The sequence below is a fragment of the Ranitomeya imitator genome, chromosome 1, assembly GCF_032444005.1.
Source record: "Ranitomeya imitator isolate aRanImi1 chromosome 1, aRanImi1.pri, whole genome shotgun sequence".
In the NCBI taxonomy this organism is placed as follows: domain Eukaryota; kingdom Metazoa; phylum Chordata; class Amphibia; order Anura; family Dendrobatidae; genus Ranitomeya; species Ranitomeya imitator.
In genome coordinates this window covers 27543199-27560730 of record NC_091282.1, presented here as the reverse complement: position 1 = coordinate 27560730, position 17532 = coordinate 27543199, and the positions used below count along the sequence as shown (strand labels likewise).

Here is a 17532-nt window from a genome sequence, read left to right as displayed (position 1 = left end):
ATTATTATTACAGTAAGGGGCCAGGATGGGTGATATAATTACTGTATGGGGGGCAAGAATGAGGAATATAAAATAATAATTTATGGTGGTAAGTTGGGACAATTACTGTAGGGGCCAATGAGGGGACATTATTACCGCTGTAATAAATTTTACTTCTGGGCACACTGTTTTCCATGTCAGGAAAATAAGGGAAGTCCTGTTACTGTGCAAGGTGGCACTATGTCACTTTTTTCTTCATCTACCACAGTGTATAAGTTGGGGAAAAGTGGGGAATGTGCTGTAGAAGCGATCAGCTATAGATTTCTGGTGATCCCTGTATTACCTGTATACTGTACACTATATACAGAGCTCCTGAGTTTAATGTCATCAGTGATCATGGTATTACCTGTACACTGACTTTATACAGAGCTCCTGTGTATAATGTCACTGGTGATCACTGTATTACCTGTACACTGACACTACATACAGAGCTCCGGTGTATAATGTCACTGGTAATCACTATATTACCTGTACACTGACACTATATACATAGCTGGTGCATAAAGTCACTCGTGATCACTGTATTACCTGTACACTATACATTATATTCAGAGCTCCGGTGTATATAGGGAACAGTGATCACTATATTACCAGTACATTATATACTATATACAGAGCTCCTGTGTATAATGTCACTGGTGATCACTGTGTTATCTGCATAATATACACTACATATAGAGCTCCTGTGTATAATGTCACTGGTGATCACTGTGTTATCTGCATAATATACACTACATATAGAGCTCCTGGGTATAATGTCACTGGTGATTACTGTATTACCTGTACACTGACACTATATACAGAGCTCCTGTGTACAATATCACTGGTGATCATAGTATTACCTGTACAATGACACTATATACAAAGCTCGTGTATAAGGTCACTGGTGATCACTATATTACCTGCACACTATATATTATTTACAGAGCTACTGTGTATTATGTTACTGGTGATCACTGCATTACCTGTACACAGGGCCGTTTTTGCCACTAGGCATATGAGGGCACATGCCTAGGGCAGGATGCGCGGGGCGGCAAGGTTTTGTGTTTTTTTTGTCTGGGGCAGCCCATCCCCCCTCACTCTGCCCCCCCCCCCTCCTCGAAAACGACATACTCACCCTCCTCCAGCGGTGCCTGCAGCTCCGTTGGTCTCAGCACCGGCAGCTCGTCTTGTGTTCACAGCGGTCACGTGGTACCGCTCATTAAGGTGATGAATATGGAAGCTCACACAGGAAGAAGCTGCAGCGCCGGGAGTCGGGACAGAGAAGCAGGGAGTCCGTTCAGCGCGCTGTGAGGAGCGTGAGTATGTCGATCCGGGGGATGAGAAGGACGATGGGGCAGGATGAAGAAGGATGGGGGGAGGATAAAGGAGGACAGGGGGGGAGGATGAAGGAGGACGGGGAGGATGAAGGAAGACAGGGAGGATGAAGGAGGACGGGGGGAGAATGAAGTAGGACGGGGAGGATGAAGGAGGACAGGGGGGGAGAATGAAGGAGGATGGGGGGAGGATGAAGGAGGACAGGGGGAGGATGAAGGAGGATGGGGGAGTATGAAGGAGGGCAGGGGAGGAGAAGGAGGATGAAGGAGGAGGAGGACGACGAATGAGGATGGGGGAGCCATGCATACAAGAAGGGAGGGGGGAGCCATGTATACAAGATGGGACAGGGGGAGCCGAGCCGTGTATACAAGATGGGACAGGGGGAGCCGAGCCATGCATATGGATCGCCCTGTGTAGGGCAAGGGGTACACGGTATCGGGTCCTTCGGTTCTCTAAGGGGGATGTCACGGTGGCTGACCCGGTCCGTGTCCCTCGGGAGGTCCGTTGTAAAAGGGAAAGGTCTTTAAAGGGGAAATGTTCATGACACCACCTTTGGTATTCGGTCAGGGTGACCGACGCTGCTTAGGGGTCAGCTGGGGGTGATGTTATGGCAGCTAGATGTTATACCTTCCCACAGGTGAAGTATCTCCCAAGGGCATCTGTTATGATCTGGTGGCCTAGGAGCAGCATGAGACGTACTCTGGAGTAGGTGGTACCTTAACCAACACACCGACGACGGTTAGCAAAACGCTGAGCCTTCTCCTGAGACAACACCAAATTGTCCACCACATGAGCCCAAATTTGCTGCAGCCCGTCAACCACAGAATCCACACCAGGACAATCAGAAGGCTCAACCTGCCCTGAAGAAAAACGAGGATGAAAACCAAAATTACAAAAAAAAGGCGAAACCAAGGTAGCAGAACTAGCCCGATTATTAAGGGCAAACTCGGCCAATGGCAAGAAAGCCACCCAATCATCCTGATCAGCAGACACAAAGCATCTCAAATAAGTTTCCAAAGTCTGATTAGTTCGCTCGGTTTGGCCATTTGTCTGAGGATGAAATGCGGAGGAAAAAGACAAATCACTGCCCAGCCTAGCACAAAAGGCCCGCCAAAACCTAGAAACAAACTGGGAACCTCTATCGGACACAATATTCTCCGGAATGCCATGCAAACGAACCACATGCTGAAAAAACAACGGAACCAAATCAGAAGAGGAAGGTAATTTAGGCAAAGGTACCAAATGAACCATCTTAGAAAACCGGTCACAAACCACCCATATGACCGACATTCTCTGGGAAACCGGAAGATCAGAAATAAAATCCATAGAAATATGCGTCCAAGGTCTCTCAGGGACCGGCAAAGGCAGAAGCAACCCACTAGCGCGGGAACAGCAAGGCTTGGCCCGCGCACAAGTCCTACAGGACTGCACATCCCGCGACAAAGAAGGCCACCAAAAGGACCTACCAACCAAATCTCTGGTACCAAAAATCCCAGGATGGCCAGCCAACACAGAACAATGAACCTCAGAAATCACTTTACTAGTCCACCTATCAGGAACAAACAGTTTCCCCACTGGACAGCGGTCAGGTTTATCAGCCTGAAATTCCTGAAGAACCCGTCGTAAATCAGGGGAGATGGCAGAAAGAATCACCCCTTCCTTCAGAATGCCGACCGGCTCAAGGACCCCAGGAGAATAAGGCAAAAAACTCCTAGAGAGGGCATCAGCCTTAACATTCTTAGAACCCGGAAGATACGAGACCACAAAATCAAAACGGGAGAAAAACAGGGACCATCGAGCCTGTCTAGGGTTCAGTCGTTTGGCAGACTCGAGGTAAATCAGATTCTTATGATCGGTCAGGACCACAATACGGTGCTTGGCTCCCTCAAGCCAATGTCGCCACTCCTCAAATGCCCACTTCATAGCCAACAACTCCCAATTGCCGACATCATAATTGCGTTCCACAGGCGAAAACTTCCGAGAAAAGAAGGCACAAGGTTTCATCAAGGAACCATCAGAATTCCTCTGAGACAAAACGGCCCCTGCCCCAATCTCAGACGCGTCAATCTCAACCTGAAATGGAAGAGAAACATCCAGCTGACGCAACAAAGGGGCAGAAGTAAATCAGCGTTTAAGCTCCTGAAAGGCAGAAACAGCCGCGGAGGACCAATTCGTCACATCAGCGCCTTTCTTCGTCAAATCGGTCAGAGGTTTAACCACACTGGAGAAGTTGGCAATGAAACGACGATAAAAATTAGCAAAGCCCAAGAATTTCTGAAGGCTCTTCACAGATGTGGGCTGAATCCAATCATGAATGGCCTGAACCTTAACCGGATCCATTTCTATAGATGAGGGAGAAAAAATGAAGCCCAAAAAAGAAACCTTCTGCACTCCAAAGAGGCACTTAGACCCCTTCACAAATAAAGCATTATCACGGAGGATCTGAAATACCATCCTGACCTGTTTCACATGAGACTCCCAATCATCGGAAAAAATAAAAATATCATCCAAATATACAATCATGAATTTATCAAGATAACTCCGAAAGATATCATGCATGAAGGACTGGAACACAGATGGGGCATTAGAGAGTCCGAATGGCATCACAAGGTATTCAAAATGGCCTTCGGGCGTATTAAATGCAGTTTTCCATTCGTCACCCTGCTTAATACGAACAAGATTATATGCCCCTCGAAGGTCAATCTTAGTAAACCAACTAGCCCCCTTAATCCTAGCAAACAAATCAGTAAGCAGAGGCAAAGGGTATTGAAATTTGACCGTGATCTTATTCAAGAGGCGATAATCAATACAGGGTCTCAAGGAGCCATCCTTCTTGGCAACAAAAAAAAAACCTGCTCCCAATGGTGAAGAAGATGGCCGAATATGCCCCTTCTCCAAAGACTCCTTAATATAGCTCCGCATGGCGGCATGTTCTGGCACAGACAGGTTTAAAATTCGGCCCTTAGGGAACTTACAACCTGGAATCAAGTCAATAGCACAATCACAGTCCCTATGCGGTGGAAGGGAACTGGATTTGGGCTCATCGAATACATCCTGGAAATCTGACAAAAAAATCTGACATCAAAGGAACGGGACCATGAACCCCCTGACAACCCCAACTAGTCACAGACATAGATTTCCAATCCAACACCAGATTATGTACCTGTAACCATGGAAAACCCAGCACAATAGCATCATGCAAATTATGCAACACCAGAAAACGACAATCTTCCTGATGGGCTGGTGCCATGCACATGGTCAGTTGTGTCCACAAAGAGCGGCGCCTGAATTCACAAATGCCATGACAGAAAATGACGATAATGAGCAGATCAAGGTCACAGATAACAGAAATTTAGGTTGTACAGTACTGATGGTAACAGAACTAGCGATTCTCTTAGTACGCTTAGGGCAATCAGAAATAACATGAGCAGAATCGCCGCAGTAAAAACACAACCTATTCTGACGCCTGAATCTTTGTCGTTCAGCTCTAGACAAAATCCTATCACACTGCATAGGCTCAGGGCTCCGCTCGGAGGACAACGCCACAGTGTGCACAACTCTGCGCTTGCGCAAGCGCCGATCAATCTGAATGGCCAGAGACATAGAATCACTCAGACCAGCAGGCGTGGGGAACCCCACCATAACATCTTTAACGGATTCAGAAAGACCCTTTCTGAAAATTGCCACTAAGGCATCCTCATTCCATTTAGTCAATACAGACCATTTTCTAAATTTCTGGCAATACGATTCTGCCGCTTCTTGACCCTGACACAGGGCCAACAAGGTCTTCTCTGCATGATCCACTGAATTAGGTTCATCATACAATAACCCTAGCGCCTGAAAAAAGGTGTCTACATTAAGCAAAGCAGGATTCCCAGATTCCAGGGAAAATGCCCAATCCTGAGGATCACCACGCAGCAGGGAAATAACAATTTTAACCTGCTGAATGGAATCACCAGAAGAACGGGGTTTCAGAGCAAAAAACAGTTTACAGTTATTTTTAAAGCTCAAAAATTTGGACCTGTCCCCAAAAAACAAATCAGGAGTTGGAATTCTAGGCTCTAAAACCGGAGTCTGAACGATATAATCGGAAATACCCTGTACTCTAGCAGCAAGTTGGTCCACACGAGAAACCAATTCCTGAACCTCCATGCCAGCGCCAGACTCCTGAGCCACCCAGAGGAAAAGAGGGAAGAAAAGAAAACAGACTACAGAAAAAAAAATGGCTCAGCACTTTTCTTCCCTTCTTCTGAGATGCGTTTAACTCATTGTTGGCCAGTTGTACTGATATGATCTGGAGGCCTAGGAGCAGCATGAGACGTACTCTGGAGCAGGTGGTACCTGTACTGACCGCAGACCCTAAACTTAGCACCGCTACTAGAAGTAGCCGTGGGATGTACCTAACACTCCCTAGACACCTCGACACAGCCTAAGGACTAACTTCCCCTAAAGATAGAAACGGGAAAGCTATCTTGCCTCAGAGAAAATCCCCAAAGGATAGACAGCCCCCCACAAATATTGACTGTGAGAGAAGAGGGAAATGACATACGCAGACTGAAATCAGGATTTAGCAAAGGAGGCCTTTCTAGCTAAAAAGAAAGAATAGGACAGAGTACTATGCGGTCAGTATTAAAACACTAGAAAATATCCACCGCAGAAAATACAAATCTCCACATCTGACTAAAGACATGGAGGGTATATCTGCATCTCCAGAGATACAGCTTGGCTGCAAAAAATCCTTACACAGACAAAGCTGGACAAGACCAAACATAAAAATGCACTGAACTATAAGGCCCACAGCATGTGGACAGCAAAAACAAAGCCAGAACTTATCTTTGTTGAAAAGAACAGCAAAACCGGAGAGACCAGGTAGGGATGTGAATCCTCCAAAAACAATGGACAACTGGCACAGACTAAAGGATCAAGCAAGACTAAATAGCCCAGTCCAAATTGCAATAAGTGGACACACCTCATAAATGCTGTGATCCAAAGACAGCAGCACTACCACTCATAACCACCGGAGGGAGCCCAAGAGCAGAATTCACAACAGGCATCCCAGTGTGTGTCCACCAGGGTGGATAGTGAAAGGCGCAGTGAAGAACGAGGACACAAGGTTGCAGTCTCTTTACCTTTTCACTGTAGACTTCAGCATCCACAGTCCAGAGCACCAGATCAGAGGGCAGGCAGAGTCCAGCCAGTTAGGAGGCAAATCCAGAGTCCCCTTATCTAGGTGGAAATCAGTAGCCTTCCTCTAGTGCCTGGGTGTTGTAGTACCTTATTGCTGAGCCTCTCATAAGGTCCTCACAACTATTGAAGATGTTCTAGATGTTGTGTCTCTCTCTGTCCTCCAGATGGATAGAACAAACCCATATGACCAGTGGCGTGAGGCTTTTTACAGGGACTCTATCATGCCCCAGCCTCTCGTGGGTGCCACCTTGCCTCCTGGGTATAGGCCGGGCAGGTAACGTGGAATTAGCTGTCCTGCCGATCTCTGGAGCAAGGCATAGAGAACTGTTGCCCCCTTGGTGTTCCGGCTACCCGGATCCTGCGCCTCAGAAGGAGGCAGCCTGTGTAGGGCAGAACTCTTTCTGGTTTCCTCTCCTTTTGCTATGACTTCTTCTCGCTCTCTACAATACAGTTCGCTGTTCGTGTCTCTTTCGTTGGCGCTGCCGCACGTGGGGCAGGCGCAGCTCCGTGGCCTTCTGTCTAGGCCTCTGACAGGATCACCTCTGTCAGGGACCAACTCCCTGAGCGGAGCTCAGGCAGCAGCTAACTGGGAGAAGCCCAGCCAGCATCTGCAACGACCAGGACCCTGGGGCGCTGCACATACAACAGGGGGGCCACGCATACCAGGACAGGGCGGGGGAACCACATATACCGGGATAGGAATGAGGGGGCAATACATACCTGGCTTATATTCGAGTCAATAAGCTTACCCAGTTTTCCGTGCCAAAATTAGGTGTCTCGGCTTATACTCGAGTATATACGGTATGTAATATATACACAGGTATGTGTGTGTGTGTAATATTTATATATATATATATATATATATATATATATATATATATATATATATATATATATATATATATATATATATATATATATATATATATATATACACATAATTGCCTAAGGGTTTTTCCGTCTGTCTGTCTGTCTGTCTGTCTGTCCAGGAAATCCCGCGTCTCTGATTGGTCGAGGCCGCCAGGCCTCGACCAATCAGCAACGAGCACAGTATCGACGTAGATGTCATAATGGTTGCCATGGCGACGATGATGTCATAAAGGTTGCCTCGACCAATCAGCGACAGGCACAGTCTGCCGCGAATTCTGGAATCATCATTGTCCATATACTACGGGGACATGCATATTCTTGAATACCCGATGCGTTAGAATCGGGCCACAATCTAGTGTATATATATATATATCTAATATATAATTGCCTAGAATACTACTTCCTGCAATTTGTGCCAACTTCCGTGGCTTTGTCCGGAGCTAATGTCCGGAGCTAATGTCCGGAGCTAATGTGCGGAGATAATGTCCGGAGATAATGTCCTGAGCTAATGTGCGGAGCTAATGTCCGGAGATAAGTGACGTCAACAGTGTCCAGTGTCTGATTGGTTGCCGCCTGCTGCGAGCGACCAATCAAAAACGTGTCGTACTGTGACACACTCCGCCCGCCATTTTGGTGTGATTTTTGAATTTTTACCTCACAGCAAGTTTCTACTGCGTGGAGGCGGGCCCAGTGACGTTGCTCTTCAAGCTCCTGCCGAATTTCGTCAAAAAAATGATAATGCCATTTACCAAAACTATATATATTTAGTTGTGAAGTGGTTCAGTGACATTTTCACACCAATTTTGAACTTTTGTTTGGTGTTTTCTCCATATACTGCCTATTATTTTTGTTCCTTCTTACTATTATTTATTAATTGTATTATTCTTACATTTGAATAAATAAAGTATATATGGATTCTAGACTCCCGATTCTTTAGAATCGGGCTGCCATCTAGTATATATATATATACTGTATATATATAATGAATGAAGCCGAACGCAGTGTTGCCGTAAGTGATCTGTTACACGGCAGATGCGGAAAAATTGCCGGATCTGCTGCAAAAGGCGACTTTCACATCAGCAATTATTGCCAAAGTCACTGCCGATAGTGTCATACTCACCAATGGGGGAGACAGCACTAAAAGTGCCTAAGGCAGCAGAAACTCTGAATACGGCCCTGCCTGTACACTATCACTATATACAAAGCTCCTGTGTATAATGTCGCTACTGATCACTATATTACCTGTGCACTATATACCATATGCAGTATTTCTGTGTATAATGTCACCGATGATCACTATCACCTGTGCAGAAAAGCACCCCCAAAGTATGATGTTTCCCCCTCCATGGTTCTCGATTGGGAATGCGTGCCGAGTAGGAGGCTTCTTACAGAAAAACTAACAGGTCTGTGAGATTCAGAATTCTTGCTGGTTGGCCGGTGATCAAATGCTTCTTTCATGCAATAAAATGCTATTTAATTATGTAAAAATCCTGCAATGTGATTTTCTGGTTTTTTTTTTTTTTAGATATCATCTCTCACAGGTGATGTGTACCTACAAGAAATATTACAGACCTATCCATTCTTTGAAGGTGGTAAGTGTAAAATCGGTAGTGTATCGAATATTAATTTTCCCCACTGTTCATCTATTCCCTGTATTACAACGGTACCTACCTTCAGATGAACTTATCACATCAAACAACTTTTTACATTCTTTCTTTGAGGACTTAAAGAAAAGAAATCCTGAACTGGAGGTGGTGCAATGTTCGAAATTTGACTTGGATCCATCTAAAAAAAAAGCAAACGTGATGTTATTATAGATAAATGCATTGTCCGGTTTATAAAAACCGTATTCCCTACCAATTAGTAATTAGAGAGGGGAGTCCTCTATTCAGGACCTTCATCTTTTGGAGAAGGTATAAGGAGTGTCGTCCTCTCTGGAGGACCCGTTTCGACTGATAGGAATGGACACTGTGTAATACTTCACATCGCCTGATGGGGAGCTGCAGGGAAACTCAACACAGTGCCAGGTTACAATGGATCACTGATGATCTTACTTTGTAAGCAGCTTATTGTCAAGAGAGCTTTCCAAGGAGAAACTGTCTTAAATAGAGAAGTTTAAGCCCAAGAGTAAATTGTGACAACTGAGGAAGAAGCTCGATGATATATGGATTATGAAGATATGGATGTGCTATTCGTTGGCTTTCCAGCCCACCTTTGACTGTCAGGGGATGTTGAGAGTAGTAGTTTTGTAACAGCTGGAAAGCCAATGTGTACCATGACTTATTTGTGCAGAAAACAATATTCTTCATGTCAATGTATAGGACTGATCCCTGGGCGCCATCCATGTAGACATGCATAGTTTCATCATTTCTAATAGTATTATTTAAAAAATTCTGGAGGCCATGTTTTGCCCAATTTTCCTCTAGAATCAGGGGACGATATCATTATGCCTGTAACATTATGTACCATATTTGGTCACTTTCTCAGTTTCAAGTCGAAAGCGGAATTCGTACGTTCCACCCAGAGATCCAGATTGTAAAAAATGGGTTCCGTAATTGTCAATGAGCTTGCGGTAAGCGGTGTACTCGTAGACGGATGGCAGGTAGAAGAGCTCTTTCCAGAACGATTCCGCCAGTACTAAATATTCGGCATGGTTATTGATGAATTGCGCCACTTCCACGTGATTCTTGATCACCAAATACTGGTAACTCTAGAGAGTAAAGAGACGCAGATAATTTAGGTTCATATCATTCATCATTATTTCTAGAGCCAGGAAACCAATTTCCATACAGATAAAGGTGATGTCGCCTTCAGCAGCCATTATTGGCCCCAGGTGACTTCATGTCAACACCATGCCAAATGTCATGGGGGATCCAAACTTTACAGATACAGTTCATCCATTTTTATATGCTAATGCCTATGTAGAGCACACAAACGGGGGAGGAAGGGGATGCAGCTGCAGTTTGATTTTCTCTATGTGTTTGAGACATCTGATGGGCTCATGCTCCATATTCAAAAGGTAAAAGGATGGAAAAAAGACCCCAAATGTACTTGTCCCCAGTGTCATGACATGCATGTGACTACCAGTATGCAAATGCAAAAATACACTTTATATGGAGTCTCGGAAGCTCAGGGTCAGTGTTACCTTTTCTTTTGTGGTTGCGATGGTGCGGGTTGTGTCCCTGTTACCAGCATAGTTGGACCTCACTTGCTCCTCAGTGGTTTTCACATAGGCCCAGCTGCTGTTATAGAAATCGTAGCTGAAATCATTCTTAGCTTCTACCTGCAAAGCAAATAAGTATAAACAAGTATTTATACAGGACAACGGTTTAGGCCAGGGATTAATGGGCTGAGCCGTGATTAGGGCTGTGGTCAGCAGTTGTAGGTCATGGTGGCTCCTCCACTCGGAAACCTGTATCAGGCCATAGGATGTAGACCAAGAGTGCAATCAACAGAGCTACATCATTGCCTCCAACATGAAAACGTACCCATGGGCCAAGAGTGGTTCTCCCGGGCTCCCTGTGTCCCACAGATAACGCCCCAATGTCAGCGGTGGCGTCAGTTCTTTTTCTGCTCCACCAAGGAGTGAAGAACAAAGGAACCTCATGGGTCTGGTCTGTATTTATTTATTTATTTATTTATTTAGGGGTCAGGAAAAGGAATTTGAAGTTAGAGGGTCTACGATCTGAAGAATAGTACATGGAAAGTTTTGTATTTATGGCATCCGGTCTGGGGTCTGTAGAACTTAAAAATGTCTGGATCTCTATTTAGGTGGGTTATGGGGTTGTGTCAGTGTACAGTTTTCATTTTGGGGTGTGATGTTATTCATATAGTAAGGGACCTGTGTTCTATGTACATGAGAGGGTTATAAGGTGAAAAAATGACCAGACTTCACCTTTCAGAATGTCCCCGATGCTATTTTGTGGCCCCTTCTGAGACTCCACTATCTCAGTCCTCCAGACTGCTCTGTCTTAGTCCTCCAGACTGCTCTCTCTCCTTCAAAACCTTATTTATCTTTTCAGTCTCCTATGTCCTCCTCCATTCTCCACTATCTCAGTCCTCCAGACTCCTCTATCTCAGTTCTCCAGACTGCTCTGTCTCCTTCAAACCCTCATATATCTTTTCAGTCTCCTATGTCCTCCTCCATTCTCCACTATCTCAGTCCTCCAGACTCCTCTATCTCAGTCCTCCAGACTGCTCTCTGTCTCTCCTTCAAACCCTTATATATCTTTTCAGTCTCCTATGTCCTCCTCAATTCTCCACTATCTCAGTCCTCCAGATTCCTCTATCTCAGTCCTCCAGACTGCTCTCTGTCTCTCCTTCAAACCCTTATATATCTTTTCAGTCTCCTATGTCCTCCTCCATTCTCCACTATCTCAGTCCTCCAGATTCCTCTATCTCAGTCCTCCAGACTGCTCTCTGTCTCTCCTTCAAACCCTTATATATCTTTTCAGTCTCCTATGTCCTCCTCCATTCTCCACTATCTCAGTCCTCCAGACTGGTCTTTCTCCTCCAGATTACTCTTCATCATTTAAGATTCATCTGTCCTATCTAGATCCTCCTGTCTCCCCTCCAGACTCCTCTGTCCTACTCCAGACTTGTCAGTCCTTTTTAGACTCTTCTATCCTCCTTCAGATCTCAATATCCCTTCCAGACCTTCTGTCCTCCTCCAGACTCCTCTTTCCTTCTCCTCTAGATTTGTCATCATCAGACCTCTCTGTCTCCTCCTCCAGTATACTCTTCATCTTTTAAGAGACTTCTGTCTTCTCCAGACCCCTCTGTCCTCGCTCTCCAGACACGTCTGTCTTCCATCCAGACCCCTCTTTCCCCTCCAGACTCGTCTCTCCACTTCCAGATCCCTACGTCCCTGACAGATTTTTCTTTCTCCTCCAGACTCCCCTACTAGAGTCTTATTTCCCACAGGAACACAGAATCAGGAATGTAGAAGTGGAGCATCTCGGTCCTTCTACATTTGCTGTCAGGTGACAGTTTGGACCTTCACATACACAGCAGATGAGCAGGTTCGGCAGACATCTAATGCGTCTGTCCAGCTGAAGATGTGGAATTGCTGCCATCACTCCAGAGCTACCAATATTGAGCAGGTAGAAGATGGTGACTGGACAGTGCCACTCTCCATAGACATGAGGGATCAGATACTGCACAGGCCCCTTCGGACGGGGTGAGCTAGCAGAACTCCGGCCACATGGGGCAGATTCCTTTCCTATCCAATATGTGAAGATCTACTGAGGAGTCTGGCCGGAACCATACGGGGCAGATATAGAGCCTCGTATAAGACTGGTAATGCAGCACCGGGTAACGCGGCACCGGGTATACATCTCATTCCCATACAAGACAATGTGAAATGCAGGGAGGCGCGACTGAGATCGGATCTTTTCAACATTAGTCTCTATGGAGGATACAGTGCATCACACCTTTCAATATTACTGGGAGTAAAATATGCAGAGGTCGCTCCATGAGGAGCTGCTCCTTTGGTGGGGATGTAGTTTGGCACCCGGCACCACATCTAAGGCAAAGTGGGCAGCACGGGAGAAGACCAGTATGCATTATGTGACATCACCTTAAAGGTGTAGGTGAGGACATTGTCACTGAGTCTGTAGAAATCTCTGCCGTCACCGCTGAACACTTTACGACATTTCCCTCCAAAGCTCTTTGTGTGAATGACTGGGCTCCTCATCTGCTGGGTGGCGACATTGAAACTGGAAACAATAAAACAAAGAGAATGAAATGTATCTGAAACACTTCATATAATCCTCAATACAATGTCAGAATGTGAAGGAGAAAATGGCTAATGAAATCAATTATTAAACCTTATATAAGTCAGTTCAGATATGGTGTAGCAAGATGGCGATTGTATCTTTGAAACTGTCTTGAAGATCCTTGAAACTGTCCTGGAAGGAATCTTTGGAATGCAGGAGTGAAGGCACTGGAATACACCACCGTATTTGGAAATGAAGCTTGGAATGAACCAGAGTGACACTAACTATTCAGAAGTTGTGCGACCTCCCCCATTTCCTGTTTCTAGTATCATCCTTTGTTCAGAATAAAGTTCAGTTGGGGAACAACTTTCGCTGAGAGAGGCTGTGTGTATCGTCTTTGTGTATGTGATGCATTCTTGGCCTCTAAGCTAGCACTCAGCTTATATTTGGTCAGGTACAAGCAATCATATAGATCTCACTTTAAGAGATAATCCTCACAAGAACATGATCAATGATGCCAGGGGTAGCCGAGACCCCCTCCCTGTAGTGAATTGTGAGCGGAGACCACCTCCCTATAGTGCATTGTGAGTGGAGACCACCTCCCTGTAGTGCATTGTGAGTGGGGACCACCTCCCTGTAGTGCATTGTGTGTAGAGACCACCTCCCTGTAGTGCATTGTAAGCGTAGACCCCCTCCCTGTAGTGCATTGTGTGTAGAGACCCCCTCCTTGTAGTGTATTGTGAGCTGAGACCACCTCCCTGTGTTGCATTGTGTGTAGAGACCACCTCCCTGTAGTGCATTGTGAGCGGAGACCACCTCCCTATAGTGCATTGTGAGCGGAGACCCCCTCCCTGTAGTGTATTGTGAGCGGACACCACCTCCCTGTAGTGTATTGTGAGCTGAGACCACCTCCCTGTGTTGCATTGTGTGTAGAGACCCCCTCCCTGTAGTGCATTGTGAGCGGAGACCACCTCCTTTTAGTGCATTGTGAGCAGAGACCACCTCCCTGTAGTGCATTGTGTGTAGAGACCCCCTCCCTGTAGTGTATTGTGAGCGGACACCACCTCCCTATAGTGCATTGTGAGCGGAGACCACCTCCTTGTAGTGCATTGTGTGTAGAGACCACCTCCCTGTAGTGCATTGTGAGCGGAGACCACCTCCTTGTAGTGCATTGTGAGCAGAGGTCACCTTCCTGTAGTGTATTGTCTTAAAGAGAACATGTCATCAGGATTTTGCTCAGTAACCACAGACACTGTCACGTTGGCACTATTTTACTGATTTAAATGATACCTGGGTGGAAGAAATCCGTCTTGTGGTTCTTGCTTAATCTGTGTTTGAAGTTTTGAGTTAATGACAGTATCGTGCTTCAGGGAGGGCTTATGAGCTGTAGGTGGGCGGGGCTATGAGCAGCATGTGGGCGGGGCTATGAGCGGCCTGTGTGCAAGTATTTTTTTGGTGCTCTGGCCTCAGTCATCATTTTGGGCTTAAATGACGAATCATTGAACCTTCACTGAACCTCCTACTTTAAATACGGCGCCTGAGCAGTTAATATTGTAGTCTTAAAAAAAACAAAAACATTTTGTCCAACAAAATGGTGCCGCTGTCGCCACCTGTGTACGGATGATCAGTGCGGGAGAGGGCACAAGAAGAGGATATCATCACTGTGTGAGCTGCGTTCCTAGGCTCAGCGGCGATGAGATCCTCTCCCCGAGATCTCTCCGGCACAGATCCCTCTGTAACTTCATCGACCTGTGTTATGAATATAACATACACTAACTCATGTAAAGCTAAAAGGAAAGACCTGCTACGGGGAGACGCTGCACCCACACTCAACTGTTCCCTGTACAGAAGAAGACCCTAATTGCTCACCACCTCGAACCTGACTCCCTAAAAGGCCACGAGGGGCTCCTTGTACCTCTTGAGGAGCCAGAGAGAAGGCCGCAGCAGAGGAGAAGAAAACGTGCAGGAAGATACGAAAACCCAAGGTGAGAAAATTAAAAACATGTTCATATAAGGAACAAGAATAAATGCACAGAAACCTAAAGAGGTGAAAGGAAGGAGAACTGGGAAGAAAAAACAAACAGGCTCACTGCAGCAATTCAACTGGTGTTTACCATGCAAGGTTAACTGCCATGAACACGCACGTGGATCGTGGATCGTGGACCCACTGTGTCACGGGTCGGGCTTACCTAAGAGGGGCATGACTAAGCGGCTACATGGTTTTCACTGCAGCCCCTGTTGGTGGAATCAGGCTTAAGCTGCAGGTAGCCGTCAGATACCACTCGTAGGCAGTCCCCGGTATGACAGCTACTGACAACAGCAATCAGGATCGCAGACACGGACTGGGCTCCGAGTAACTGTTGGACAGGAAACTAAATGAAGAAAACAACAGGGGTTTCTCAGGCATTTCCCTACTGGGGAGGGTGACTTTTATACAATATGCCTACCAGTTAGTCGCTGTGGCCATTTTCAAAGCATGCATGCTGCCCTTTCAAGAACAGGGAAGCGTGCGCACTGACGGGAAGTCAGTGCACATGAGCAGGACAGGAAGCAGGAGACGGGGAGCTCACCGCACGGCTAGGGAGGTGAGTATGTTGGCGTCCTTGCATGGAGGAGGAAGAGGGATCATTGCAGGGGTGAAGGCATTTGTGTTACATAAACCCCTAAGCTGAAGGGTTGAAACTCCTAAACTCAAGTCCTCCTAGAGTTATAGCCAGCAAGGAAGTGCAGAGAAGGGTGAACATATAAAACCCAACCCAGAATGTGATAGGGCAGACAAAAAAAGAAAATGGGAAACACCTGGAGAGGAAAAAAAAAATCAAGAAGAGGGGACAAAGTTCCATTTGTCTATCAGCATTTGGACAGGGAACAAAAAGTAATAGCTCAACAGACAGACTAGCCAACCACAAAACAGGCCAGCGGAACGAATCTCCAAACCGAGCCATGACACTCTTTCTCCAAATCATCTCTGTGTGTTTAGCAGTGATATCTTTTCACCTTGCTAAAATATTATATACATATCTATATCACAGGCCCTACACAACTGTCCTGCCTAGAGACACACTATCCTGAGTGACATCTGAAATGAAATAAACAATAATGGTTGGTATCCTCGCTTACCCCAGGCCGGTCTGAAGCGTGTTGGGTGGTGGTTTATCAATGTCGCACACTTTGTGTCGCACCTCACAGTTGGCCTCATCATTGCTGTCTTCCTCACAATCGTGATCGCCATTACACACCAGGAATTTACTGATACACGGACCTGAAACACATGGAAATGTGGACAATCACTCACCTGTCCCATATTATGTGAAGGAGGATATGTGATGCAGTCCATCTAATATAACAGATAAATGTGGCTGCTGTGACAAATGACGAATCCAGAAATAGTTGTGAAATACTCCGGTGGTTTATTCAACGCGTTTCAAAGCTCATGGCTTCTTCTTCAGGAAATTACCACAGTCCATCTACACACGTGTGTGTGTTGGCTAGAAAAGTAAATGTTCCAAAAAGTTGGATAAACTTAACTCTCTTCAGAAGTGCCACCTCTCAGGCAATTAGCCTATTTTACCATGGAACATTATCAATAAGACTCCATATTCAGCACAAGTACCAGCAGGCACAACCTCACCTTTATATGGGGTCACCATAGATAACCAGTGACAGTGCGCTCTTTCCATCAGCTGATTTTGCCAGAAGAATCCTCAATGGCAGCAGTGGAAATGTAGTAATAACATGGAAGCCATTGATATGAATCATCACCCATATCACATAAGAACAGAACTTCAGAACAGAGGAGTCCTACTATGACGGCAACTCGCCAGAATCCAATATTTTGCCATTTAATCTGCACAAATCTAGCAAAATGGTGTGCAACTAGCTGCCATTTTTCTGAATTATTTTGAGGCTGAGGAAGGGGTCTGCACTCTGTTTGCTTCAGTGTGATCTTCTCTCTGGAACTTTCAATGCTCACATGGTGACATGAGGAGCCGCACAGGTCAGCAACATTCATCAACCCAAGATCCATACCAAAGTCCAAAGAGAAGACCAATCTGAAGACCAATACAGGCGGGCAGCTGCGGCCACATGACAGGTGAGGGCCTAGGACAGGTGAGGGCCTTGGACAGGTGAGGGCCTTGGAAAGGTGACGATAACTTTTTAACCCCGTTTGTTTGGGGCAGATTCAATTCAGACCTAATTTTATTCTAACCAAATTCAAATTCAATTAGTGCAAAATTTCTGTAGATTTGATTACCTCTAATAAGACATATGGACGATGTTATGAGACGACCCCTTAATAACAAGGCCCGTACTGGAGAGGACCTGGAGGTGAATATTTTACTTTACATCTGGATAAATGGATCTGGCTTACTAGTTGAAAATTACCTTAAAAAAGGCATTT

General features: G+C 45.7%; 1 protein-coding gene across 1 annotated transcript in view; it reads right to left on the bottom strand.

The window, feature by feature from the left end:
- The window catches only part of C7 (complement C7), a 112819-nt gene that overhangs the window by 72327 nt on the left and 22960 nt on the right, over positions 1-17532 (bottom strand). The window contains exons 5-9 of the mRNA XM_069745906.1: positions 16251-16392; positions 12992-13130; positions 10559-10696; positions 9880-10123; positions 9085-9198 (exon numbers count right to left, since the gene is read on the bottom strand). Coding sequence (XP_069602007.1) covers positions 9085-9198; positions 9880-10123; positions 10559-10696; positions 12992-13130; positions 16251-16392 — 777 coding nt within the window. The remainder of the gene's footprint in view (positions 1-9084; positions 9199-9879; positions 10124-10558; positions 10697-12991; positions 13131-16250; positions 16393-17532) is intronic.